Source organism: Desmodus rotundus, chromosome 8 (genome assembly GCF_022682495.2).
Source record: "Desmodus rotundus isolate HL8 chromosome 8, HLdesRot8A.1, whole genome shotgun sequence".
NCBI lineage: Eukaryota > Metazoa > Chordata > Mammalia > Chiroptera > Phyllostomidae > Desmodus > Desmodus rotundus.
The window spans coordinates 132,985,214-133,012,934 of NC_071394.1; the positions used below are offsets into that span (position 1 = coordinate 132,985,214).

The 27,721-nt window shown below is 57.6% G+C and overlaps 2 protein-coding genes across 5 annotated transcripts in view; one reads left to right on the forward strand and one right to left on the reverse strand.

Annotated features, from left to right (window-relative positions):
• On the forward strand, nucleotides 1–16,260 carry CRBN (cereblon). Its single transcript, XM_053929400.2, has 11 exons — nucleotides 1–110; nucleotides 4,283–4,395; nucleotides 5,185–5,387; nucleotides 6,112–6,261; nucleotides 7,787–7,946; nucleotides 12,166–12,228; nucleotides 13,047–13,131; nucleotides 13,765–13,880; nucleotides 14,228–14,292; nucleotides 14,951–15,082; nucleotides 16,013–16,260. Exons 1-11 carry the CDS (start codon nucleotides 44–46, stop codon nucleotides 16,191–16,193), a joined length of 1,335 nt encoding a protein of 444 aa, XP_053785375.1. The 5' UTR covers nucleotides 1–43; the 3' UTR covers nucleotides 16,194–16,260.
• The window catches only part of TRNT1 (tRNA nucleotidyl transferase 1), a 15,626-nt gene continuing 1,778 nt past the window's right edge, over nucleotides 13,874–27,721 (reverse strand). For 2 of the 4 annotated variants that reach the window (XM_053929401.1, XM_045199701.2), the window contains exons 3-8: nucleotides 26,015–26,208; nucleotides 23,477–23,615; nucleotides 21,516–21,642; nucleotides 19,825–20,018; nucleotides 18,888–19,141; nucleotides 16,826–18,701 (exon numbers count right to left, since the gene is read on the reverse strand). In XM_053929401.1, the coding sequence (XP_053785376.1) occupies nucleotides 18,453–18,701; nucleotides 18,888–19,141; nucleotides 19,825–20,018; nucleotides 21,516–21,642; nucleotides 23,477–23,615; nucleotides 26,015–26,208 (1,157 nt within the window). In that variant the 3' untranslated portion in view covers nucleotides 16,826–18,452. Of the gene's footprint in view, nucleotides 14,242–14,990; nucleotides 15,125–16,825; nucleotides 18,702–18,887; nucleotides 19,142–19,824; nucleotides 20,019–21,515; nucleotides 21,643–23,476; nucleotides 23,616–26,014; nucleotides 26,209–27,721 lie in introns of those variants that run through there. The other 2 variants (XM_053929404.1, XM_053929402.1) reach the window with 2 other exon arrangements.

Sequence of the window (27,721 nt, forward strand, 5' to 3'; positions counted from 1 at the left end):
GCGGGCACCGCCCCGTCCCAGCATGCTGTGCGGGTAAACAGACATGGCGGGCGAGGGCGACCCGCAGGACGCTGCGCACGACATGGGCAACCACCTGCCGCTGCTACCTGGTAACGGCCGGGGCGGGGCGGGGCGGCGGGCGCGTGTCGGAAGGCGGTGGGCTGCGCGCGGGGTCGGGCGCGGGTCCGAGACGTGGCTCTGGGGATGCCGGGGGCCGGGCCGGGGGCCGCACCGCGGCCGGAACCTCCCGGACTAGGTCCCTGGGCGGTGACAGCCCGCGAGCCCCGAGCGCGCACGTCCCGCCTGTGCCCAGCGTTGCTGCCACTCTGTCCCCGCGACCTGGCGGCCTCGTTCAGAGTCGGCCCGGGCGCGCAGGGCCGGGGCCCCGCCCTGTGTCTGTCCGTGGCTGTCAGTCCGCGTGGCCGCTGTGTCTTGACCGCAGAGTGATTACAGTGCACGACCGGCTCTCCAGGCGTCTCCGCGCCTAGGAGACGTTAGCTCGGCCCCGCGGGTCGGCCTGGTCCTGGAGCGGGTCTCTGGGTGCGGCCCCCAGGGGTGTGGCTGTGCCCCGGGACCGCTCCGCGTGCTGTGCGGTCTGCAGAGGGGCCGGAGGGGGCCGGGTGCGTCTGGAGGCCGCTGCGAGCCAGACGGAGCGGGGTGGGGCAGCTTGCTTTTCACGCCGCTGACTTGGGGGTTTTCTGTCCAGGACACAGTTGTGGGTCAGGCAGTTGCCTAAGGAAAGCTGTGCTTGGCGGGTCACCGGTGCCGCGCGACCTGCGTGGGTTGGAGGAGGGGGAGGCAGCGTGCACGCATCCCATGCAGGAGTGGCCTACTGTGCTCACTGAACCGGGGTCGGACGCTGTTCCGAAGCCGGCAGCGGAGCCGACAGAAAGCTGAGTGTATCAGCCCTGCCGTCGGCCCCGGGCACCTGCCTCGCCCGCCGTTTCCGGGCGGTGTGTTCGCAGGGGCTCCCGCGGGACCCCAGCGCTCAGACTTCACTGTGGTGTTTCTCCGCAGTCGGTGGGATTGTCCGCCGAGTCCAGAGGGCGACGGGCTGTAGATGGGATGGCAGTGCGGTTCTGAGTCACACGGGGGGTTGCCCTTCTGTCAGTCCGTGAGGTGCGCGCTGTTTCCGAGAGCACCCCCTTTTTTCTTAATATATTTATTGATTATGCTATTACAGTTGTCCCATTTCCGCCCCTTCACTCAACTCCATCCTGCCCACCCCCTCCCTCCCACATTCCTCCCCTAGAGTTCATGCCCATGGGTCATACATATAAGTTCTTTGGCTTCTACATTTCCTACACTATTTTTACCCTCCCCCTGTCTATTTTCTACCTACCATTTATGCTACTTATTCTCTGTACCTTTCCCCCCTCTATCCCCCTCCCACTGCCCTGTCGATAACCCTCCATGTGATCTCCATTTCTGTGGTTCTGTTCCTGTTCTAGTTGTTTGCTTAGTTTGCTTTTGTTTTTGTTTTAGGTGTGGTTGTTAATAACTGTGAGTTTGCTGTCATTTTTACTGTTCATATTTTGTATCTTCTTTTTCTTAGATAAATCCCTTTAACATTTCATATAATAAGGGCTTGGTGATGATGAACTCCTTTAAGTTGACCTTATCTGAGAAGCACTTTATCTGCCCTTTCATTCTAAATGATAGCTTTGCTGGTTACAGTAATCTTGGATGTAGGTCCTTGCCTTCATGACTTCAAATACTTCTTTCCAGCCCCTTCTTGCCTGCAAGGTCTCTTTTGAGAAATCAGCTGACAGTCTTATGGGAACTCATTTGTAGGTAACTGTGTCCTTTTCTCTTGCTGATTCTAAGATTCTCTCCTTCTGTTTAATCTTGAGTAATGTAATTATGATGTGCTTTGGTGTGTTCCTCCTTGGGTCCAGCTTCTTTGGGACTCTCTGAGCTTCCTGGACTTCCTGGAAGTCTATTTCCTTTGCCAGATTAGGGAAGTTCTCCTTCATTATTTGTTCAAATAAGTTTTCAATTTTTTGTTCTTCCTCTTTTCCTTCTGGTACCCCTATAACTCGGATGTGGGAATGTTTAAAGATGTCCTGGAGGTTCCTAAGCCCGAGAGCACCCCTCTTTCAATGTCAGGGAGCTAGCTCCAGTTCAGGTGCGGAGCATCCGTCTTGGCCAAGGAAACTCGGATGACCAGCTGAGTAGGGGAAGAAAGGCTGCTATGCATAAGGAGCTCGTTTAGAGACTAGCAGTCAGAACAGCTAAAGCGTGTTTTAAAATGAAGGGTTCCAGCCTGTGGTCTAGGAGCCAAGCATTCAGCTTTCTCTGGGGGAGCCTGCGGGCTGCCCGCCGGCCAGGGGACTGCCATGCAGTCAGGGTGTAAACGCAAGGAGTTGGCTCAGAGTACTTGTACCATCCGCTTGTATTTTTCTTTACCTCTTGGTGAAACATCTGTGTTCTTAGGACAGATCCTACCTGCTCGCAGTGCTAGACCACAGGCTGTTTGAACGTGAGATGGAGTGACTGTGTTCGCTTTGACAAAGCTTTGTGTCCAAGAGTCCGTAAGAACTAACAGAAAGCCCAGAGCAATTACCATACTGAAGACATTTGCTCGTCAGGGACCCGGCTGGAGGGAGTTTGGTTGAAGCAATGGCATACACAAAGGAAGTGACTCTTCTGTGGTGACACTTTACTTTGAAGATTATTTGGGGCATTTAGAAACACATGAAGTATGGGGTGAAAATGAGGCTCCCGCATCTCTGTGGCTATTCCCGCCCAGGGTCTCTCGGTCACAGCACCTCTGCCATTGGGGCAGGGAGCTCTCTGCCGCAGGGCCTGACTGTGGCCCGCGAGCGGCATCCCCAGCCACATCCTCCCCACACTGGCAGGACTGCCCTGCTCCTGCCACCCACTGGCACTTCCGGACATCCCCCACTTCCCCTGAGGGGCACAGCCCCCCCCCGGGTGAGTACCCCGGTGTAGTGTGGGGTCCCCGTAGCCGGCATGGCACGGACAGACCCACTGTACAGACCGGCATCTGTTTAGGGCAGCTTTTCCTAACTTTCAGACCTGTTGTTAGTAACGCCAGGTTTTAGAGTAGGTCAGCCTAGTTTTCATAATTTAAACTGTGTGTGGAGAGAGCTTTCTAAGACACTTCTTTTAAAATGTTTTATATTTCATGTAAACTTTATTGATTTTTTTTTTTTTGCAGCGGGAGAGTGGGAGGGGGTAGTGAGAGAGAGAAACACTGATTTGTTATTCCACTTACTGTGTGTATTCACTGGCTGCTTCTCGTATGTGCCCTGACCGGGGATTGAACCCACAACCTTGGTGTATCGGGATGATGCCCCAACCCGCTGAGGTACCCGGCCAGGGCCTCACACAAACTTTATAAAACCCCAAAGCAAACTGATGGAAATGATGGCAGACGTTTCATTTTCAAACGGCAGTGACAGCAGGAAGTGCCATCAGTGCCATGGACTCAGCCTGCCAGGCAATGCCTCCTTCAGGTCCCCCTCCTTCCTGTCTTCTGTGGGGACTTTTACAGGGAAACTTTGAAAGAACCTCAGAGGGCGTCTCAGTCATGCCTGTCCCTGTCCAAAGGAGGAAACTTAGGCGCAATCAGGTATCAGAACCGGTGACAGGGAGAGGAGACAGTGGCTCACAGGAGAACATCAGCTGGGCCCCCATGCTCCTGTGGAGGAGCCCCTCAGGCACACCCTCCCTGCCCTCAGCCGGGTGGTCAGGTTGGCGTCACAGGGATAGCAGTGCCGGTGGGAGCCTTTTGCCTCTGGGGTCCTCTCCCCGGGAGCACGGAAGCCCAGCCCGACTGCAAGAACATACAGAACGAAATGCTTGCCCAGGGCTCTCACAGCTGGTCAGTGTGAGCCAGCAGCCCAGACGAGGCCAAGGAGACGGGAAACGTAGTGGGGTCTCCCAGGTGGGGTCCTGGGGCAGAGGGGGCATTGGGCACAAGCTGAGGAGACCCAGACACAAGGTGGAGATGAGCCAGCACCGACGCCTTAGTGCAGCAGACGCGAGCTGCCAGGAGACCAGGTGAGCCGCACAGGGATGCAGTGTTCCTCTGACCCTGAGCCGGTGGACGGCAAGCCCTGGGCTAGGAAAGGAGCTAGTGCTGGGGCTGGGCGCAGACCCCAGCCCCCAGGGCCTCGGGGCAGCCAGAGGGCGGCCGTGTTTGCAGCCCCATGCTCCAGGGCTCAGGCCCCGCAGAAGGGGACTGTGCCTTCGACAGGGAGCGTGGCTGTGACTGGTCACACATCTGGTTCGCTCTCCCACCGTTCATTTACAGCAGAGAGCGAGGAAGAAGATGGGATTGAAATGGAAGTGGAAGACCAGGATGGCAGAGAAGCCAAGAAACCCAACGTCATAAATTTCGACACCAGTCTGCCAACCTCACACACGGTATGTCATTTAGTGACAGATCTGACACATGTCCGGTCGGCCACAAAATTCTCGGTTTTTTTCCGTACGGCGGCTGTAGCAGCGCTTAGTTGTCTTTAACTTCATTCGAAACAGTTTTGTTAGATTGTAGCGTGACAGCTGTCGTATCAGTGTGCTTTAAAAGAAAATCAATATTGGTGAATCTTTGTGTAGCCATTTTAATATTGAAGATGGAAGGAAATACATGACATTTTCAGAATATACTTTGTTATTTCCACAAAGGTAAAAATACACCTGAAACTCAAAGATGTGTGCAGGGTGTGGAGAAGGTGCTGTGACTGATCGAACGTGTCACACGTGGTTTGCGAAGTTGCGTGCCGGAGATGTCTCGCTGGCATGCTCCACGGTCGGGTAGGCCAGTTGAAATTGATGGCCATCAGATCGAGACATTAATTGAAAACAGTGGATGTTCTACCATGTGGGAGGTAGTGGACATACTCAACAAAATATCCAGCTCAATAAAGTTACTGGTGAAAATGAAAAATGTACGTTTTATTTTACGAAAAAGACTATACAAACTTTTTGGCCAACCCAGCATTTTGAACTAAAAACTGGTCTTGAGTTTGTACGTGAGAGATTCTTACAGAGTATCAGAAATCCTTCTGAGAGTCAAAGCGAGCCCTTCCAGTTTATGGCCATTTGGGTAACCGCTGTCCGCGCTGCCCGCGTTCCTTCCCCGGATTTGCTCGGGGCATGGAGCCTGCGCACTGCGCCGGCCCGAGGTGAGGGCGCGCCTGTGTCTGCCCGCAGTACCTGGGCGCCGACATGGAGGAGTTCCACGGCCGGACCCTGCACGACGACGACAGCTGCCAGGTGATCCCGGTGCTGCCGCAGGTGGCGCTGGTGCTGATCCCGGGGCAGACCCTGCCTCTGCAGCTCTTCCGCCCGCAGGAGGTCAGCATGGTGCGCACGCTGATCCAGAAGGACAGGACCTTTGCGGTCCTCGCCTACAGGTGGGTACACGCGCGGCGGGTTCTTTCCACTGGGGCGCACCTGCCGTCACACACCTGCGAGGCCCATGTCGGGCCGAAGCTGACAGTCACTGCACATGCCCAGCAGACGGGTTGGGTGGGGCGCGAGGGGAACGGCTCCGGGCAAAGCCGGAGAGCTGGAGTGTTTTTGTTAGTACCTCTAAATCGCACAGACGCGTGCCTTCGCGCAGTCGGACTGCCTGGTGTTCACGGCCTGTGTGTGTAAAGAGAAGCAGGGCCTTTACGTTGTCACGTAAAGGATGACTTTCTCAGGAGAGCGGCCGTTCTCTCTCAGACCCCTACGCTGTCCACTACGGACCGTGGCGAACCGCAGCTGAGTCTCCGTGTCCTGCGGCCTCCGTGGGAAGTGGGCAGCGGGGGCAGGAAACGGCCACGGGGCAGCAAGCTAACAACTGCGCAGCAGGAATTAGAGGTGTTCGCGTAGGGCGGGGAGAGCTTGCCCGTGGGTCCTAGGGCGTTTCAGTGACTAGAAGTTGTTTTCCTAAAAGCGCACTCACTGTCCTTTGTGAGGCCGCCTTCTCGACCAGAATCCCGCCCCCGCCTCCCCGCGATGGTGAAAGGGTAACAGCTTTGCAGTGGGGGGTCGCTATGTGACGCGTGTTCCTGTGTGTGTCGCTGTCACCAGCCTCGCATATTTAAACATTAAATGCTCAGAACTGTTTCCTTTTCGAAACCGTCCTGGAAGCAACACGCAGGAGCGGGAAGCCCAGTTCGGAACCACGGCGGAGATCTACGCCTACCGGGAGGAGCAGGACTTCGGGATCGAGGTGGTGAAGGTGAAGGCGGTGGGGCGGCAGAGGTTCCGAGTGCTGGAGCTGAGGACACAGTCAGACGGGTGAGGGGCCGTGCAGGCGTCTTCGAGTGACCGGGGTTCTTGGGTCACGGGCTGACCTTTCACTCTTCATGACTGTGACCGGTCGTTCTCCCTCCTTGGGGGTCTAGCCTGGTGGCTTCCAGACTCGCTGTGTATCACCCGCTACTGGGATGTTTCTAGAACTATGGGGGCCTGAGTCCCAGCCCCATCCCCACCCCTAGGCAAGTGATGGGCCAGGGGAGGAGCTACGGCCGCGTCTAGGATTTCCTGGTGGTTCTGATGTCCCTGCAGGTCTGAGGGCCATCGGGCAGGCCCTCAGGGCGGTGTCCTTTGCGGTGCAGCTTGGGGATGGAGGGCTGCTCCTCCGAGGGAGCCCCGGGGGGGAGGTGCCTGGGGTGTCCCTGCAGTGTGGGGAGCCACGCGGGCTACCGCTGCTCCGTCCGAGCAGCAGGGACACACGTTCAGTGCCTGTGGCCAGCGCAGACCTGACTTTGCCCGTGAGTGTGTCACGTGCGGTGTGTGATCGGTAGACGCCGGCTGGCTCTGTGCCTCCTTGAGGCCAGAACCGGCCAGCTTTGTGTTTCAGCGGGTATTTCGGCGCAGCTCTCGGGGTCAGAGTTCTTCCATAGAAAGCTTTAGGAACACTAAGCTCATTTTTAAAAATCCAGTTCACCTTCCGTTACCGCTATTTGAAAAAAGGTGTTTGTCCCGATCACTGGGTGGTGTCTTGTGGGCGTGGCACTCCGCTGGGCGGGAGGGCCCTGGGACGCAGGGTGCGGGCAACAGAAGTATGGAAGTTTCGGTCATAACTCTCTGCTGCTCAAGGCGGCAGCTGGTGGGAGAGAGCGCTTTAGAGTTCCTGGAGGTAGTTCACGGAGCAGCGGCGTTTCATCCGCTGCCCCTGCCGCGGTCTGTCCGACAGGGCTTCACCCTGGCGTGGGGCTGCTCTGGTCCCTTCCCCGGTCAGAGGCCACTCGTGGAAACGAAGGCCGGACTGTCCGGGGGGGTCACTTGTCACTGAGAAGGGCCGTGTGCATTTTGAGTGTCTGCTCGTTCAAGTTGCACGTGTGGGGGGAGAGGGGACGCACGCAGAAGTTAAGGCTGCAGGCAGCCCCCTTGCCTCGTTTAACTCATCCCTGTGAGCGGGGTCTTGAGTCTCCCCTCCTTTCCCACACCCCAGGGTAGGCGACAGAGAGAGAGCGTGGCGTGGGGGTCAGGCTGCACGGAGATGGGGCGATGGGATGGGTGGGTGTCCAAGAAATTAATTTTCAGATATGAAGACATGCAGTAGTGGTTGGTTATATGTTGACTTTTAAAACTCTGTTTCACGCACAGACTGTGTATTTACTCATCTGAGGTGTAACAATCTCCTTTGCATTCCACAGTGAGATCGAAAGTCCACTCCTTAGGTTACCTTTGGTTTTAACTCTGGTACGATTTATGAAATAGTCGTTTTGAAAGTCTTGCTATTGAAATGGGCCTGTGTCAGAGGCTTCGGAGGTGGGATGGGCCGCCTGAGCCCTGAGCACCTGCCGTCCCATTTCAGAATCCAGCAGGCGAAGGTGCAGATCCTGCCCGAGTGCGTGCTGCCCTCCACCATGTCCGCCGTGCAGCTCGAGTCCCTCCGCAGGCGCCAGCTCTTCCCCGCCCCGCCCGGCTCCTGGGAGGACCGCCGTTCCTGCAAGTGGTGGCAGAAGTACCAGAAGGTGAGAGTGGACTTCCTGGGGGTCTTCCAGGAATGAAGACCGCGTGCTGCTTCTCCCGTTTGTAAGAAAGACCCCCTGAGCTGTCAGGACGCACTCCCTCTTCACTGTGGCGGGGGCGCCTGACCATGCTGTGCTCACGGCAGCCGTAAGCTGCACGGGGTGGTGAGGTCTTCCCACTGTTGTGTGCTGACAGCTTGTAGTTTCTTTTTTTTTTTAAAAAGATTTTATTTATTTTATTGTTGGAAGGGAAGCGAGGGAGAGAAACATCAATGTGTGGTTGCCTCTTGTGCGCCCCCTACTGGGGACCTGGCCTGCAACCCAGGCATGTGCCCTGACTGGGGATTGATCAGTGACCCTTTGGTTCGCAGGCTGGTGCGCAATCCACTGAGCCACAGCAGCCAGGCAGCAGCTGGTAGTTGCGATTCTGCAGGGTCCTCTCCTGTAATCACGTCAGATGTTTGGCTGGAGTCGTAACCCCTTGACCCGAGAGAAAGGAGAGTTTCACTTCCTCCAGACTTCTGAAAGAAAAGCTTTTCAGCTTTCTGCACAGTACCGTGGCGTCACAAAAACTGGCTCGTGACCACGTGCTCTGTGAAACGTGCTTGGCGTTAATTCTTAGGTACATCCTTTTGGCGGAATCATTCTTTCTCTTGGGAAAAAACCTCATGAGGCTTGTTTCTCTTCATTGGAGAGATGTGTCGGTTTTGAGTACAAGATAGTAGCATTTATGGTTGCTGCCCGAAGGAAAGGATTGCTAGTCCCTGAATTTAGCATACGCTGGCTTTGCGGGATTCATCTTCTGAAAACACGGACAGGCAGCTGCCCTGCAACCTGCCAGACCCTGCACTGACCGTCCCTTCCTCGTCCGGTAGGGCAGTGGGGGTCTGCCTGGGTGTGGATCGGTGTAGGCCACCGTGGAGGGTCTCCTCCACAGCCCGTGTGTGTGCCACGTCCCCACTCTGCTCTCCAGACGGGACCTCGTGCAGGCAGCTGTGTGGGGTGGCGGGCTCGGGCGACTGCTGCAGATGGGGGGGTCGTCTGGGAGGAGCCTAGTGAGGCGGCTACTGTTCACTGCCTCGCCGTGCGCTCCCGCCTCGTTTCAGAGTAGTAACCGCGGCAGCAGGAGCAGGGGCGTCTGTCGTCGCTTCTTTATTGAAGAAGAAATGACCTGGGCTCTGTAGTCAGGTGCTTCCCCAGCACTCACCCGGGCTTGCAGCTGTGTGTCCACGACATCTGTCCATCTCTGAGCTCCGGTTCCTGGGAGCCAGGAGTCGTCTGGGGGATGAAGGGACAGAACTGGGACCTGTGGGGTCGCCTGCAGAAGCTGCTGCTGCTGTGTGCCCTGCTGGCTGGGACAGGGCTCAGTGCAGTGCATGACCTCCTCTGGTGGCCGCGTGACCTGGAGCAGCGGTTCCCTTGGTGTGTTGTTAGCCTGTGATGCCATCCCAGGGAAGGTCACTGCCCCTTAAAGAGCCGCGTGCGTGCGCTTCATGTGTTCTGAATGCCCTACATGGTTGGGAGGCAAAGCCGAGGCTATAGTTTTGAGGCTTAAAAGCGGAAGGATGTGACTTGGGCCACAGACAGGTTCCTCCAAGGGCCTGCCTGCCTGCCTGTGACTTCCCGTGGCTAGTGCCATTGGGGGCAGCGCCCCTCACTGCAGACTCTGCCCGGCCCTACTGGTGCCTGGGGCTCAGGCGGGGTCAGCACTGACAGCTCTGGGGAACGCCGTGAACTGTGAGACCTCGTCAGCTGGGAGACAGGAGCCCCTCTGTGGTGCGGGGTCGAAGTGGGAGGCTGAGGGCCTGCGCAGTGTCCTTGTACCGGCTCCCCTGGCACACGTCCTGGTGTTGGTCCACATAGAGCACGTCCCCAGCAGGAAGGGTGTGGTGGGCACACTTAATCGGCGTGTACACAGAACTGCAGAATCGGTCCGGGCTGTCCTGCAGGAACTTGAGGGGCCGCCTCTGCTGAAGTGGGGGCTGAGGCACCGGAGACCCAGCCTGTTCAGGCCGCGGCGCCTGGGCGTGGCGGCGAGGGGAGGACGCTGGCCGGGCACTTCCAGGTGTGCTCCTGCGTCTCGTCATCATGGGAAGGGATGTTCGTGCAGGGAGACAGGCTTCTGTGTTACAAGAGGGCTCTCTCTGGTGTGGCAGAGTGGCGCCAGTCGGCTCCGTCCTCTGTGTAACTCTGAGTCACTCTGGAAGGTGAGCATCCCCCACTGACATGGAAGCCCCGCGGCTCGGGTTCAGCCTTGTGCTGGCGTTGCGATCACTAGCACGCCCCAGATGCGGGAAGCAGTGCCGGCAGCAGACTTGGGTTGAGCAGCTGCTGACTGCACTCTTGACTCCCCATCCTCGTCTGTGACCTCGGGCCAGTCACCACCCTCCCGTCTCTGTCTGTAAGATGCGGGGACGTGGCCGAGCTCACGGCCTTCTCACGAGACTGGGGAGGTGGCTGCCATTGCGGCACTGCGTGTCCGGTTGCCTGATGAGTTGTTGGTAGCATTTTTAATTCTGTGGCTGAACTGTGACAAAAACCCTCCCTGTCCATTTTGGTCCTACAAGTGAAAAGCTGATTGGAGAACCCTTCAGGGTCTTGCGGGCGGAGTCCCTCAGAGTCAGAGTCGCTGCTCAAGCGTGCGCGCGGGTGCCGCCCCAGGCCGCTCTGGGGAGCCTCAGCTGCAGAAAGGACCGCACTGAGCCAGAAATTCTTCTCTTCAAGGAGCCCATGGGTTTGAGCTGTAGCCCAGGCGCCTCTAGAACAAGTCTGCCCTCCTCCGGGTGCAGTTCCCGAAGCGTGTGTAACTGGCACGCCCGCACTTGACCTCTCCACGCTGCACGTGCCTGGCGTCAGCCCAGACACTCTCCAGAACCCTGATGCAACAGAGTCCTCATCTGTGACCATCACAGGAGAGTGACGTCCTCCCTTCCCTTTAATCCTCACCCAAGGGTGTGGTTAGGGGTTTGAGAGAGAGGAGGAGGGAAGGGAGAGGGGGAAGGGACAGAAACAGCAATGTGACAAACATTGATCGGTTGCCGCATACGGGCCCCGAGTGGGGACCGAACTGGCAACTAGGTGTGTTCCCTGATGGAATCGAACCCGCGACCTTTCGGTCTGTGGGAGGACTTTCTTGTCTCTACTTCTGCTGTAGCTGGACTGGATTTTGGGCAGGCGAGGCCCCTGCCATGGTCAACCCACCAGCCCACTGAGCCCCCGCTATCCCCCTGGTCCTGCAGGCGCAGGTGCGGGCGCCACTCTCTGTCAGAGGTCCTCTCGCTTTTCTGGCTCCACTCTGGTGCACAGCCCTCTGGGGCTCAGCCTGCTGCTCCCTTCCCACGCAGGCTCCTGTGCGTCTGCACGTGGGGGGTGGTCCGCTTTGCTCCCATGCCCTGTCCTGGAATCAGACACGGCCTCCCCGGGGCGAACGCACTCACCTGCCGGAGGGTGGACACATGTCCAGGTTGCTTCTAGTTCACGGCTATAGCGGCTCCACCGCGTGCGCCGACTTGTGCGTGTCCTGGGCTTGAAATTATGCTTCTGCGTCCAGCCTCGCCGGTGTGACACCGAGCGTGCACTCTGAGGGCCGACACTGTACCGGGCCTTCCCATCCAGCGTCGGGATCCTGCAGGAGTGTGGGCATAACCCGTGTTTTTGCGAGGTTTGGGCGTGCTCCTTTCCAGTCCAAAAACAGCGTTGGCTGTCCCTGTCTGTCCCTGAGGTGGCTGAAGTGGGACGTGGTCAGGACGTCCCCAGTGTGCAGTCACGTCCAGCCTGGAATCGCCTCCCTTCACCTCGCCCATTTGCTTCCGTGATGCGGTGGGCAGCCGGTAACAGTTCCCACCCAAGGACAGTGGGTCACATTTCCGGCGTCTCGCTGCAGTCACTGGACACGTGCCCCCTAGCGTAAGGCAGGTGGTGTGCTCCGAGGGGCAGAGTCCAGCCCTGTCTGTCCTGCTGCTCGGCCGTCCTCGGTGTCACAGTTTAGCACGCGAGTTTCTTCAAAAGAAGAGTCTAGTTGAGATATATATTTGAAGGCTATAAAAATATGATAAACTTAATAGATAAACACCTATTATGAAATCATCTACAAAATCTTTTTCTTTTTGAAATTAGAAGTCTTTCCTGGGCCAAAGGAACTTTCCAAAGCAGCTCTTTCTACGTTAAGAATCTGTATTCTGTGAGGTCACTTTAGTGATTTTTTTTTTTTTTCTGTTTGCAGAGAAAGTTTCATTGTGCAAATTTGACTTCATGGCCTCGCTGGCTGTATTCCTTATACGATGCTGTAAGTAACTCACCTCTAACTTTTTGTTTCTAGGGCAGCAGGGTCATAACTAAGGGCCATTGGAACAGGACGTGGGCTTTCATGCCCAGTGGTGTTTTACATTCAAAACCAGTGCCATTTGTTACGTTTGAGGAGAACAGCCAGAACCAAAGGGACTTCTAGGTAGACTTGCCTTTAACGTATAGAGTTTTTGGTTTTCCCAGCTTCTAACGCCTTATAACTTCAGGACAAGATACGGAAATGTTTTAGGGTTTATCAAGCATTTGAAATCCTGTTGGCTCAGGTGGTAGTCATACTTAGAAAATTAAAGAGTCCGTTCACAGTATTTTGCATTTTTCTAAACAAATATAATAACTATGTCTCCTGCTCGCTGGTTACTGCACTAGTGGGCACGCCCCCCTGTGGTTTTGCTGACCAGGTGGCATCGCCCCACCATGCAGAGCTCAGACACAGGCTGCTGGGACGGCTGAGAGATCTGCGTTTTCAGACACAAAGACTGCTCACAGCCTGATTCCTGTCCCTCGCTGTGGTTTGGGGCAAATTACTTGCGCATCTGTAGAATGAGGGGACTGGTGGCTGTGGCCCTTGGCCTGGAGCACACAGTCAACATGTGTCACTCGTCCCCTCCGGGGGTCAGGCTGCCCTGGGGCTTTGATTGGGTCCCCGTGAGAAGACAGCTGTTTAAACTGGAACTCAGATCTTACAGTGATGGCTTATGTTGCTGCTCGTGTGTTGAGTTTCACTGAAGAGGCTGAAAAAACGAGGGTGAGTCGTGAAAGTCTGTGCACCTAACCATGGCTACTTCTCTCTCGAACAAGGAAACTCTGATGGACAGAATCAAGCAGCAGCTCCGTGAGTGGGACGAGAATCTGAAAGACGACTCTCTGCCTTCCAATCCAATAGGTGCGTACGATCGTGCGGTTCCTGCCTGCGGCCTGAGACGCCTCACCAATAGAAACAGTTGTGTGTTTCCTAACGAAACCCAAAATTTTAGTTTTTTTAACGAGTATTTTTATTAGTTTTGCAAAGCATACACATTTCTTTTGCTTTGAGCATTTAAAAAAATATAAGTACATTTAGTTGAGCATATCAGAGTTCTCAAATTCTGTAAACACCCCGATTTTCAGCAAGGGTTCCCTAACAAGCTCAGGGGTGACCACTGGCTCGAGTTCGGAACGCTCCCCCAGAGCAGCTCCGCCCCACCTGCACCATGCACCGTGAGGGGCTCCCACGTGACCCCGCTCTAGGACGTGCCACACGTCACCTCCAGGTCTGTGTGTGAGGTGCTGCTTAGCAGACAAAGGCCCGCCTACCTGTGTTAGATTTTGCGTTGGATTTAAAAGGCAGCACTTAGAGAAACAAGTACAGGAAAAGGTACATTCTAGGACTTCCCGGGAGCACCCTCTGGGTGGCTGGCACCTTTCCGCAGCATGGTCGTGGGTGAGGCGCGCTCTCCGGGAGCCCTGGAGGGAGGGGCTTCAAGAGGGGGGAGTGTGCTGCGCACATTTACAGCTTGAAACCCCCGCATCCCTTAAGACTTCTCCTACCGAGTAGCGGCCTGTCTCCCCATCGACGACGCGCTGAGGGTCCAGCTCCTCCGAATCGGCAGCGCCGTCCAGCGCCTGCGCTGTGAACTAGACATCATGAACAAGGTGAGCAGCGGGGTCGTGTGACGTCGGCGTCTGGGGGGACCCAGCAGCCCCTACAGGGCCTCTCGGTCCTGCCGCCAGGGGACCAGAAATGGAAAGGGCGATGCAAGCATTTCACCTGGGACCGGAGACAAGCTCGAATTGTTATGCATTCACCAGCTCTGGGTCCCTTTGTCTAATCAGCTTCCCCCGGGCTTGGGAAGCGCTGTGGTCGTATTGGTCGCTGTGTCTTCAGCCAAGAGTCGTTAGTTTTGTGAGGGAGCGTGCGCAGCGCGGCTCTCTGGTGGCCCGTGAGGTTACATCACCGCGTGGATGCGTGTTCCCCACTGACTTCCTCTTACACGTTTCAGTGCACGTCTCTCTGCTGTAAACAGTGTCAAGAAACAGAAATCACCACCAAAGATGAAATATTCAGGTGAGATGCTCCATTTTTAGTAAACTTGAGCACACTCTCCCAGCCGCACTCCCAGAATCTCCTCCCCTGGTTAGGTACGCTCAGCCAGTGAACGGTGAGGGGCAGGTGAGGTCCCCCAGGGGGTGGCGGCGGCAGCAGCTCAGGAGGGTGGGACTGCGCGGTCCTTGTCCCCAGTCCCTGTTGGAGGCCTCGCTGCAGACTACGTGCAGGGCCTTCCACGGTGCCTCAGGCGTTATGCTCAGTTCAGCGTCAGGCCTGCCACGCGGGCCGGAGGGCAGCAGGGCATGCTCAGCTCGGTCCGACGCTGAGACAGGGCAGCCTCGCAGTTCTGAGTCAGGACGGGCAGCGCCGGTCTCTGCAGCGTGGTGGGCTGCACGCCCTCCAGACCCCAGACCCCGCTGAGCCGGGGGTTTCACACTGTCCGTCTGCAGAGGGGCTGAGAACTGGGGTTTCCATGGCTTCTGGTCACCGGGAGAACATTTGAGCAAAACTGCTGACTGCCCACCTCCTGCTTGCAGCCTGAGGTTCTGACGTTGAGTGAAAGTAACTGAGGTTAGAAACGACAGCTGCCGTACGCTGAGTCCTTGGTTGACTTGTAAAATGCCGGTTGGAGTCAGGCTCGCCCTGCTGACGGACGCCCCGTGCTGTTCTCTTGCAGCCTGTCCCTGTGCGGGCCGATGGCGGCCTACGTGAACCCGCACGGCTACGTGCACGAGACGCTGACTGTGTGCAAGGCCTCCAACCTGAGCCTGGTCGGCCGTCCGTCCACGGAGCACAGCTGGTTCCCCGGGTAAGGGCCTGCGGGCGGCTTTCCTCCTGTGGCTGTGCCTGTCTGGGGCAGAGAAACAGGTCCCTAAGCAGTGTAGCCCGCACAGGAACCCGAGGTGGTGGACCGCGCGGTCAGCAGCTCTGTCTCAATGCCCTTCGTGTCACCAGTTGGTGGCTGGGAACGGCCCTGTGCACCGTCTCGCTGACTGGGACCACAGGGCCCTGGGGCCCCGGCCGGAAGCTTCCACTCACTGCACAGCTTCAGGAACCCTGTTTGTCTTTCCGTCCAAATTCTGGGCCTGTTTTGTTTGTTTTTAAAGAGACAAAATGAGCTGAGCAGGAATCAGTGTTTTACTCACTGTTCCAAACCTAGAACGTCATTTGGCTTGTCCAGTCCTGACACCCTTTTTATTAGTCCAAGGACCAACACTAGAATTAACTTATTACTGTAAGTGCTGAATGTGGGAAATGCCTGGGGGAAAAGGAAGAAAATGGTTGCAATTCCGCAGTTTGGTTGATTCTTCTTAGAGACAAGAGTGCCGTGGCTTGTACTTCTGACAGAACCGTTCCTATTTTAGAGGAGGTCTTCAGCCGTTTTTCTGTCTTACATGAGAAACACGCTTCTCCCCCCACACTCCCAGTGCGCCCCTTTCTCCCGGGGCTGCCTCAGCGGGCCCGGTCCTCCCAGCGTGGTCCCCCCTCCCCCCGCAGGGCTGTCTTTCCCACAGAGCCCTGCCTCCCATGCCCTGAGCTTGGTCCAGGGTGGCTGGAAAGCGCACAGCCCAGAAAACCTTTTTGCGGCCGTGGCTCAGGAAACAGGACAGATCAAAGCTCGGAGCATTGGTCCCTCGGTGCTCAGAACGCGGCTCCGAGACATCCTCAGGGGAGGTTTGCCGAGGGGGCTTCAGGCACAGACACGCTTCCTTAGCTGATTCTGTCCCTGAACTCGTAGGTTTGCCTGGACCGTGGCCCAGTGCAAGATCTGCGCAAGCCACATTGGGTGGAAGTTCACAGCCACCAAAAAGGACATGTCACCGCAGAAGTTCTGGGGGCTGACTCGGTCTGCGCTGCTGCCCACGATCCCCGACCCCGAGGACGACACGGGCCCAGACAAGGTGGTGCTATGCTTGTGAGCAGATGTGGCACAGCCGGCCTGCTGAGCCGTCTGCTCCGGAACCCTGCTGCTGCTGCTGCTGTGAACCCAGGTCAAAAGGCGCGTCGGGAGGGGCAGCCGCTTCGCCCGATGGCTTTGAAGACTTAAGACTGAGACACGCCATCGAAGAGGATGCAGCGCAGTCTCGGCCACTTGGTGCTCAGGTGCACCCGCTTCCACGGCTTGGAGCCTGGGCCCTCTGGACAGTGATGTCAGGCAGCACGTGACCGGGAGGACTCTGCTTCCTGCACAGAGTGCGCGGAACTTCCTGTGAACTAACTTGCTGTGAGGCAGTGTGCGGGGCGGCGTGTCCGCTTCCCTGCCCCGGGCGCAGGGCCGGGCGGTGGTAGCAGTTAAAGCCTGGAAGGGTTCTGTTCTTTCAACTGTTAGTTTCTGTGAGATACTGACTTGTAAACTTCGAAAATATTAGAGTTAAAACACGCAGTTTGAGCCCAGAAACACAGTTCTCGTTTTCTTCAGTGTCTGTTGGTAAGAGACCCCACACGGTGTGCGTTCGCTCGGCCTCTGAGCACCTCCCCCGGCCACCCTGCTGCGGGCGCAGTCGCAGCCCACAGCGCCCGCTTCGTAGAGGCTGCCGGCAGCTGTGGTCTTAGGCTGTTTTGATTTAAACACCTTCTTCGTTGAAGTAACATAGTAACGTACGCTGCCTGTGCACGCAGACACTCAGGTGTAAGCAGGAACGTCGAGATCAGGTCCTCCCGACAGGCTGAGGAGCCACCTACCTCTGCCTCCCCCTCCGAGGGCGGCCAGCTGTCTCCTGCTTGTCACTAGCTGTGGGTCTGCTCTCCCCTCACTGTGTTCCACAGCCCACGACAATGGGCCGCCACGCAAGGCCACAGCAGTTCCACAACCCACCGCAAGCCACGGCAGACCTGGAGTTCCTTAGGCGTCAGCCCAGCAGCAGCTGGTCTCTGCCTACACACTGACGGCCCAGACAACGAGCCCTGGGCCGGCTGCCACTGTGCACTCACCAGCGCGGGTGCTGCCCCAGGAAGGCTGCCGGGCCTTGGGCAGGCACTCGCCTTGTCCTGGACTCCACAGCTGTCATGGTCTCTAAGCTGGGCTGCTACCGCTAGTGACAGCCGGGTCTACGAGAGGACTGGCCACGCGCCCAGCACTCCGCACTAACTGCTCCGTGGGGACCCCGGGTCCTCTGGGGGCAGAGCACAGCTGCACCCCAAGGCGGCGCCAGCTGGGGACAGCAGGACACACCTCTCGAGAGTCCACAGCGTGTACTGACGCAGATAAAACTCTCATCTGCAGAAACATGCGTGCACTACTACCTTAAAGTGACACCCCAGACCTCCGAGCAGCCCCTGCGGCACGCTCCCTGCCTGGGAGAGCGGCGTCTCTGGCAGGGCCAGGGTCTGTCTGTGGCCCTGCAGTGCCGCAGGCTGCGCCTCCCTGACGCCCGTCACTGCTGACCTGTGCGAGTGGCTTTGAGGCGCCCTCTCTCGCAGAAGCCCGGGTGACAGGGTGACAATGCGTTCACCCCCCCTCAGCTGGGCCCTGACAAAAACACTGCCGTCTGCCAGGGCGGGGCCCGGCTGCCCAGACGGGACAGGCAGCTACAGAGTGTCGGAGCCCAGCAGTGGGAATGAAGTGCTCCGTGCTGCCCACCCACTCTCCCACGGGAGGCCCGTGGGGCTCAGACCCTCAGGGAGCAGAGGCACCAGCCTGGTCACGGAAACTGCAATGAAGGCCACGTCCTCCCGACCTGACTTACGACCACACGCTGACCCACACGTCCCAGCACCTGGTGCACAGCGGGCCTTGTGTTTTAGAGGGTATTTGTGCACATCTGTCAGCTACTTTCAAGTACAAGTTTATTCTGCAATTCAGATAAGAACTGACACTTATCATAAACAATCATGTAAAATAACCAAGTTATTTCAATTCCAAACACCAAGAAACTTTTCCTCAACACGCCGATCTCAGCACAGCCCTACACAAGGGAAACAAGCCGAGACAGGCTGAGCCGGCAAAACCAGCCACACCTACCGGTGGGAACCGTCCAGCAGGGGGTGTCGAGGGTTCAGTGCTGGGAGTCGGGCAGGAGGGGTGGGCTGCAACGCAGGCCGGGTCAGCACGCTCACAAGCATGCAATTCTGCATTCTCCCAAAGAGCCCCTCTCGGCCGCGTTCCCTCCTACACTAGTCTCTCAGAGCTCACCGAGGGGGAGGAGAGAGACCAGCCTTACCCAGCCCGGCAGCCTCAGTCAGGTCTTCTTTATGAAGCTCAGCAGCTCCTCCTTCTCCATCCGGTAGCCGCTCTTCTTCCACTGGTCTCGCAGCTGCTGCAGCAGCGCCCCGATCTCCTTGCCGGAGGAGACGCCCGCCCTCCTGAGGTCGTGGCCGCTCACAGGGAACGGGGGCACGGACCAGCGCTGCAACTCCCGCAGGAGGGTGTGCTGGCCCTGGTACTTCAGCAGCTCGGACACGCGGGTGGCGGCGTCGGGCTCCCTGCACTGAGGAGACATCGACAGTGTCAGCACTACTGTGAGAGCCTGCTGTGGCCCGGTCCCCAGGGACGTGAGTGCTCCCACTTAAAGCGAGTGGCACCCACGGAGTACAGGGGGCGTCCCAGCGTTAAAAAACCGGCTTCAGTGTTAGCGAGGAGCAGCCAGTTCTGCCCACGCCCGGCATACACTTACGTCTATCAGGAAGTCTTGGTAGGGCTTCAGTGGTTCCGAGCTGTCTGTCGCTTTAACCAAGTCTTTCCTATACTTGACGATAAACAAGCCAAGGTTTTTCTCTTCTTTTGAAATCTTCAACCTCAAATCCAACTTTGTAACATCATCCTGTGCTTTGAATAATGAGGCCAAGAGCGTCATTGGCTTTGGTGAGAAACCTTCAACATTTTTACTGACTTTGTCAAATTCTCCCAGACTTGCATTGGCGGGTAAGCCTGTAGCAGGGACAAAAGCGTGTTTCACCCATTTTCACAGGGAGGAATTCAATTAGCTACTCCCAGATGCTAAGCCAACCACAGGTCTGCTCTGCGGGGACGTCCATCTGACCTGGAGCCCCCCATCCCACCGGGGCCCCCCACCCCTCACCCTGCAAACCAAGGGGAGTCCTGACGTGTTGGTGTCCAGGAGCCAGTGGCAGTGCAGGCGGGGAGGGGTGGTCACACCCAGGGGACACCATCCAACCGCCCACTCTCTGGTGGACGCCCACCCCTCCAGTGAGTCCCTGCTGTCTGAAACACTCCCCGTCTCCCACTGTCCCCCGACACTCGCCGTGCCAGCCCCTGGACAGCACCTGCGTCTGCCGCTCTTCCACGCACTCGGCCACCGCCTCCCTCTGCCCTGCACAGTTCCTTCCAGCCCACTGTTCTCTGCCCTCCGCGCTGTTGTTCAGGAACTAACCCATGGCCCCGAGCTGCTCAGAGGCCACTTTGTGTCACTGGCCTACGCCGAGTTGTCCCCACCTGTGACCAAACGGTGCCACCCCTGTCCTCACCGTTCATTTTAAAGTGTTTCATTTCCTTTGAGAAACCTTGAACTAAACTGAACCCATTTCCCTTGCGGAATTTTCAACCGGACGAGTCTCATTCCCCGAGACACAGACACGCTGGCCCAGCCTCACCGATGTAAGGGGCCACGTCGAGGTCGTAGATGAGGTGGATCAGATGGTTCACGTGGTTACCGACGAGAACTTTCTTCAGCTCCACCCAAATCCTCTCCCCTGACACCCCGGCCAGGCCTTTGGCGTTCTCTGCGATCGCTTCCAGGGTCTCGGGGTCGTGGGCACCAGGCGTGTCTACAATTCTCCCATAAAACCTACAAGACAAAAGCCCCAGGGCGGTGACCTGCGCTGGCACATCCACCAGGCCAGTCGCTGTTCCGGGCTAACGGTACCAGGCACGCCCACTTAGTCACAGACAACAACCGGTCAGGAGTAGGAGGGACCTCGGAAAGCATATGGTTGGTCCCCCACCTTCTTTTTTCCTAATGAGACAGCTCGCAAGCCAGTAAAACGTAAGTACCTTCTTCAAGCTGCCAGGAACTAGGCCTCCCGCCTCGCTGCCCCTTCCCGTCACAGGCCTCGCCGAGAGCGGCCCTCAAACACAGGCCCAAGTCAGTGCCGCAGGGCATCGGTAACAAGGAGCACTCTGCGAGGCGCCCCACCAAGACCGAACGCCGGCCTGGACCCCCTCGCCCTGAACGCTGGCCCGGCCACCTCCCGGGGACTCGTAGCAAGTTTCAGGTAGGACACTAGTCACTCGTGGAACCTCAGGGTCAAGGCCTCAGAGTGTGGATGTCTGGTTCATTAGCATCTGAATCAAATGCCTACGGTCTCCCTCTGTGTTCTGTTATTTCCAACAAGAGACTGTTGGCAAATACTCAAGTTTGGAGGAATAAACTGACAAGAGGTAAGATGCTGGAGTATTTTGAGAGTCATCCGAAATTACTGCTACTAGACACAAAGCCGTCAGCACGGCTTATGAAAAGGTCGTTGCGGGCGGAGTTGAAGGCAGTGCTACTCACTCCGCCATCCCAACACTTGCCCTCACCAAGCTCACGCAGGAGGCTCCCATGAACTAGACACCGCCACGCGCAGCCACGGGCCCCCACTCCTGCCTGTGTTCGGGCACCTTGCACAGGGCGGGCCTGCGGGGGCACCCACACAGCTGTGTCAAGAAGGGTTGGCGTGGGAAATGCTCGAGAAAAGGGACGTTAAAAAATGAGTTAAAGCCAAATGCTATAAAAGATCACACAATGGAATATGTGTGGGTATGTTTTGGGGATAAAAACATGAAGTTTCAAAACAATACCTCACAGAGCAGCCCCTTATCTTCGGGGACATGCGTGCCCCCAGCAGGTTCCCGACACCACGGACAGTGTGGATACACGACGCTCTTCCCCACGCGTGTGCCCTGACAGAGGCCCGTTCACAAGTCAGGCACAAGAGCTGCTGGTCCCCCTCGGATAAGCGAGATGCCACCGAGTGACTAAGGGGCGGGAGGGGTGGCAGCCCGAAGACACTGGGCACGGGGACGAGTCACGTCCCACGTGGGATGGAGCAGCTCAGCTCACGGTGTCATCTCGCCACACAGAACCAGCCCACAATAGAGGGCCTGAGTTGTTTATTTCTGGAATTTTCCGTGTACCGTTTCCTGGTGTGGCTGAACACAGAACACTGGGACTGGAAAGCGAGGCCGTGGGGCGGGGACCCCGTGGCTCAGCCCCGCGGCAGACAGACCCCTGGGAGGCCGCCGTCTGGTGCGCTGACCTGCCAAGCCCTGCAGCCTGGTAACAACTTTTCAAAACTCTTACCTGAAATATCTTAGAATTCGAAGGTAGTCTTCTTGTATCCTCTTTTTGGCGTGCCCAACAAATCTCACTTTCTTGTTCTTTAAGTCCTCATAACCGTTGAAGTAGTCGTACAGAGTGCCGTCGAAGCCTGTGTGTCGGGAGAGGGGAGGAGAGCGACCGTTAGCAGGTACGACTGGCGAGCGCCGTGGCGCGGGCCTGCGGTGCCCACGGCTCAGCTGGGAAGGCGGGGGGGGGGGGGGGGGGGGGAGCCCCCAAGGGCGGCAGCTCAGCGCAGTCAGACGGACAGAGACAGACAGCACCGTGTGAGCTCACTCAGGGCGGAGTCTGAAGAGAAACACAAAACCAAGCTCACAGAACAGAACGGACTGGTGGTCCCCACAGGTGGGTGGGCTGGACGGAATGGGGGAGGGGCCTAGAGTACACTCCCCGGGCTGTTTTGGTCCATATGGCATTTTGGTGTGTATGGACAATTTAAAAGGCTCCAGATAGAAAAAGAAAATAAAAAATGAAAAGAAAAAAATGCAGGTAAGTAAAAAACCAATCTGATTACAAAGTAACAGATGTGGCACATCTACCTCAGTGTGATTTTTCCTCAGGAAGAGACTCTCAACTCTCCCTGGTGAGTGTGGAGGTATTAGGTCTTTTTCAAAAAAGATCAAAATTTGTAGGAAAAAACATAGGATATTTAGCACAAATAAGAGAAACATAGTAACCAGAAATGCCAGAACCAGAAATGTTTCATCCAGTTGTTGGAGAAAAGGCTGGACAGAAAGCGGCTAAGAGACTGGTATCACCCTGGCGCACACTTGTGCTGCTCTGAGGATCTTTCTTTGAAAGACGCGGCGAATGAAAGCAGCTGGGCGGTGAGCGGGTAGGAGCCTCCTGACTGAGCCAGTCGCCAGTCACCGTGGGGGGCACACTCTGAGGGGTCCACCAGTGCAGGCAAGCGCCACCAGGCTGGCTTCAGTTTTCACAACCAGGGCCTGTTTGTTTCTCTGTATGGTTAGGGCTGCTCAGCAGAAGGCAGCTGGGAGGCTGAGCGAGCTGACTGCTGACCTCCGCGAGGATGCTGGAGGGCAAAAAGGCCCCTGGAGTCTGACCACTTCAGGGAGAGGGATGGGGAGCGGCTGCAGCCCTCGGGCATTGTTAACTCCCCAGGGGCTCGGGACCCCGGGCACAGGTCCGGGCTTTCTGCGGCCTGAGCTGCGGTACTCAGTGTCTCTGAGCTGGCCTGGCTCCCTCCCTGCCAGGTGGCTCCACCCACCCTGCGGAGCTTTGGTGAGAGTCTGGGGACACAGCGGAGGGCAACGGGCACGCCTGTCCCAGGACCTCGGCAGGCACTTCAGACCCTGCCTGTCCTTAATGTCATCAGCTGGCGGTCCCCACTGCAGGAGGCGAACCCTGTCACCGCACCCTTCCCTGCCTCTCTCTTTTTCTAACCCAGTCTTACATGTGAAGGGCTTCCCCGAAGCGTCAAGCACAGAAAGCAGCACTTCCGTCGTTTACCAAACAGGAACCTAAGCACACCCACCCCCGCTGGGGCCCCCAGCTTTCAAGAACAGGAGGGGAGCAGACACGAACACTGGGCTTCCCTGCCCGCCAGCCTGCCCGACCCGAGGACACCCACACACGCCCCACCCCGCACAGGGGACTGTCAGCCAGCGGCAGACGGCGCTTGTGGGGGAGCCATGGCCAGTGTGGGTGGGGGGCCCGGGAGGGGGTGGGCAGACATGCACCGTGAGAGAGGGCCACTGAACGCACCAGCTCTACGACCCTAATAGGGAGCCGACGCTAATGCCCTCACTTCCCTGCTGCTGAGTGACAGCTCAGGCTCTGACCCCAGGGGTCTGGGGTCCAGGCATCCATGAAGCTCTGCCACATGGCCTGCTGGGAGCCTCTGGGCCGCTGCCCCCCCACACGCGGCTGTGCGCTCACGGGACGGACTCGTCACCGTGCATTACCCAGAAACATGGAGTTGATAGTGAGGTCCCTGCGCTCGGCGTCCTTCTGCCAGTCGGTTGTGAATTCCACCTCGGCGTGTCTTCCGTCCGTGACCACGTCGATCCGCAGTGTGGTGATCTCAAAATTCTCGTTGTGAAGCTGGAATTAAGTATGTTTTTAAAAATTAGTTTTGGTGTCCCTGATGGACGGAAAAGACATGTGAGTCCTGACGGGCTTCCTTCCTCCCGTTTCGAGGCTGCGAGTGCGCACAGGCCTTGAAACAGGAGGGCGCCCCAGGACTCAGAGACGGAGCCAAAGCACATTTCTTAAAAACCATAAACCCTCCCAGCTAAGGAGGGTGAGTCTGACCTACGAAACGGCCCTCGGACGAGTGGCATCGGCGGGGGGCAGCCCTCCCTCCGCCAGCGCCCGTCCGACTCTTCCCTCTGCGTCTGCACGGGCTGAGCCTCGGTTTACAGAGCGTGCACTGTGGAGCAGGGCACTGACAGAGGACAAACAGGGGGTGACAACCTCGCTGCTAACCATTGAGGAGGTGACAACCAGGCGCCACGTCGGTTGTGGCCGGAGGGAAGGCCTGCAGCTGAGCCGTGATGCGCAGGGCCGTGCACCCAGGTGCACATGTGAGGACGAGCAACGGCCACCGGCACCGTGGAGAGGGAGGGACGCGTGTAACGGACAGTAGCTCGACAAGCGGCACACACTGGCATGAGGAGTCAATGGCAGAGGGTCTCCCAGGCCCAGTAGGAGTCGGGAGCCTCTGCAGAGGGCCTGAAAGCCACGGACCGGCCCGGAAGCCTGTTCCAGAATTCCTGTCCATCTCGTACACGGGCTTCCCTGGAAACCTGGAAACCGGCTGGTGCTTACCACCCAGTCCTAGAACTCAGGGACCTGGGGCACCTGCTCCCTCTGCAGGCAGGCAGGACAGGCGCGGAGCGTGAAGACAGTGTCCTTACAGAAAACAGACTCCCAGACTGTCCCCTCCCCCACAGGACTGGGTAGGAACCACCGGAAAGGCTGACCTAAGACAGCCACAGCCTGGGGAGGCAGATGCAGGGGATCATGGGTGTGAGCACCACGCTGAAAACAAGATGAAGTAAAAAAAACCCAACGTGCCTGACCCCAGCCTGTTCCCCACGTGGTCTTCACAACGCTAGTCAGCAGGCCTGTGCTAACCTGGGTCCGCCTGGGGGCTCCTGGGGCCTCTCCCAATGACACGGCCCACGGCTGCGACGCCGGACCCCAGCCCGCAGGTGGGTGCTGCCCACACACAAGGACAGTGGAGCTGGCCGGCTGCTTGCTGCACGAACACTGCAGCCCAGACACAAGCAGAGCCAAGGAAGGGCCCCTTTCCGGAAGCCGGAGAAAGACAGACAGAGCTCGGAGGAAGTACTGTCAAGTAACTCCGACTGGCGTCCTGGGGGAAGGAAGACGAGGCAGAGGCTTTCCAAACACTCCAGGAAAGACACCCATACGCTTTACAAGACAGCAGAGCGAGTGGATGGAAGAGAACGCCTGGGTGGGCAGGTTAAAGCGACCCCACAGGGAGGAAAGAGATGAGAGCATGAGAGAGGGGACAGGAGGTGAGACCGGGCCCATCCCTGAGGTGCATGTCCAATGCCACAGGGTTTCCAGCGAGAAGACATTTCCCAAGGGGCAGAGTCAGGAGAAGCATTCAGGAGGCCCACCCACTAAGTGCCCCAAATAGTCAACAACAAGAAATGGATCAAAGCAAGGCACGCCCTCCTGAAATCAAACACACCAGGGGGACACCGGTCAGGGGGCTGCCAGAAGGGCCAGCAGTCAGGTCTTGGGGAGCAGAGCCCAGCTGAGCTGAGCCGGAACAGCCTTCACGGGTCTCTGGGAGGTGGGTCCCCGCTCTGCCTCCACTGCCAACACAGCCAACGCTCAGCCCCGAGTGAGGGACGGACACGACGTCCCACGTGTGGGCCTCAGGTTCGGGCATTAGAACAAGGGCAGCACCAGGAAGCAGGCTGCCAGAGGGGCAGAGGAGGTGGCCCAGGAGCTGCACAGGGGACCCCCGGGGGCAGCGGGCGGCAGGCCTGAGCCAAGGACTAAAACGTGGCTGCTGCGGCCCACCGAGAGGCCGTGACAGTGTGACGGCCCCAGGGTGAGCTGGGGACACACACACGGAAAGCGTCAGGAAAAACGCTCTCCACTGCGAGGGGACCCAGAAACGTGGTCACCACACGCCCCCAGGTGGACACCCCAATGCTGACCTAACCCAACACCAGGGCGACACCCCAAGAAGCCATGCAGGGGATGTGGGGGGCAGTCACATCCCCCTGCCCCCCTGGCAGAAGGTCTGGGGATGGAAAACAACGGGAAATGGACAGGAAACAAGCACCCACACAGGCAGGCGTCTGGGGAGCGGGCAGGGAACAGGCAGGTCCCTGAAGATGAGCTGACAGGAGCTGCCGCTCAGAGGCTTTTGTTCCCCGCTGCTGTTTAAACTAGAAACAGGCGCGGGCTGCTGCACTGTGGAAAGGCCGCGTGGTGACCGCCGGGCGCCCGCTCACCCTGGCCGTGATGGTCCCGTGCTTCTCCCCCTTGTTGTTGACCATGCGGATGCCTGCCGCCTGGAACAGCCCCTTCATCTGCTCGGGGGTGGCGGTGGTGGCGAAGTCCACATCCTGCGGCTTCACCCCGTTCAGCAGGTCCCGCACGGCGCCGCCTGCTATCCGCAACTCGTGGTTCTCCTTGACGAATAATTCTGACGAGAGAGACACTTTCATTTCAACCTGTTTCTTTTAAGCAGGGCAGGGGGCATGGCCTTCCAGCCTATGAGGGCCAGCAGCAGCCCCCACTGGAGTGTTCCCCGTGGCCCACAGGTGGGATGCGAAGGCCTCCATGGAAGCCCACCTGCGCCACACGGGGAAGCCCCTGGTTGGTGAGGGGGTTCAGGGATTTTACTCTAAGCCACAGGACCAGCCTGTCTTTACTTGTCCCAACCAACACCAGATTCACCTGTCTCCCCACTTCTCAGGTAGGACCCCTGCTGTACCTTCCCGCAAGCTTGGCTCACCCAGGAACTGAACTGTGGTATCCCAGCTTAATAAAAAGGGGGCTTTATTGGAAAGAATATTTTTTTTAAGGTTTCCTTTCTTTGAGATGGGGTATGTGGCAGAACAACAGCAACCAATGGCAGCTACAGTAACTGCCGAGGAAGACCGCCCCCTCCGGATTCATGGCGTCTCTGGCCACTCTGGGAGGGGAAGAGTCGTCTTGGGCCACACATTAAACATACTGCGACGAGTAATCACAAAAGTCTCACAGTGTTTGAAGTAAATTTACAACTTTGTGTTGGGCAGCACCCACAGCCATCCTGGGCTGCATGTGGCACGTGGGCCGCAGGTTGGACCCACCTGGCTTAGAACCTGCAGAGACCAGCTGGATCCAGTAAGGTGCCTAATCTCACCTAGCACAACCCCTAGCCTCATTAGCAGCTAATCCACACACCTGAGCCACCCCACGTGGCACGGGAGAGCCCATAAAAGGTCATGAAATGGCCATGGAGCTCTCCCGAGAAATCTCCTCCCCGGTCCTGGAAAGTCCTCAGTATCCTGCCCCCTAACTGAATGCCCCACCCCTGGGTGAACGAGCCTCAGTGGGAGAAGCAGCAGCTACTCTGTCTCACTGCTTCACTAGTGAACCCTTTCACTTGGAACTCTGCTGGCTCACGTGTGAATTGTTTCCTGCGCGAGGCCAAGAACTCAGTGGGTTGTGCCCCTTCAGGTCCCTGACCCAGGAATGCCTGCATCATCTCTCCAAATGCCTGCAGATTGTTAAACAACCTAAGGAACTGTGAGAATGCAAAACATAGACGTGTTTCCTTTCCACGTGAACCTGCTCTCACAGGTTAGTGGTGGCCACTGAAAGCGCAGGTAGCCAGCGCCAAGGCCCTCAGGCCGGCCCCACGGCACTCCAGCTGTGGGGTCGAAGTCGCCCAGTGCGCTTGAGGGGGACGGGAACGAGATCCTGCACTCAAAGTACTGGAGTCGCCACGTTGCGTAGCCCTATGGAAATGCACAGCCCCTCCCATACAACTCTGTTCCCGTATTTTAATAGGACACCACAGAGAGGGGCGTCTGTATGTGCCTGTGTGGGGGGACAGGAGACTTCAGAACTGTAAGAGCAGCATGATTTTACACCGACCCAGAAAATCACCCGATTTCAAGAACAGAAGAGCAGCTCTAGGGACAGGCTAACCCAGCAGAGTCGTCCTC

Excerpts from the sequence above, each read along its gene's own strand:
- CRBN (XM_053929400.2), top strand. The coding sequence starts at position 44 with ATGGCGGGCGAGGGCGACCCGCAGGACGCTGCGCACGACATGGGCAAC. Across the intron at positions 111-4,282 it reads CCACCTGCCGCTGCTACCTG|CAGAGAGCGAGGAAGAAGAT; the intron begins GTAACGGCCGGG and ends GTTCATTTACAG. Across the intron at positions 13,881-14,227 it reads AACTAGACATCATGAACAAG|TGCACGTCTCTCTGCTGTAA; the intron begins GTGAGCAGCGGG and ends TACACGTTTCAG.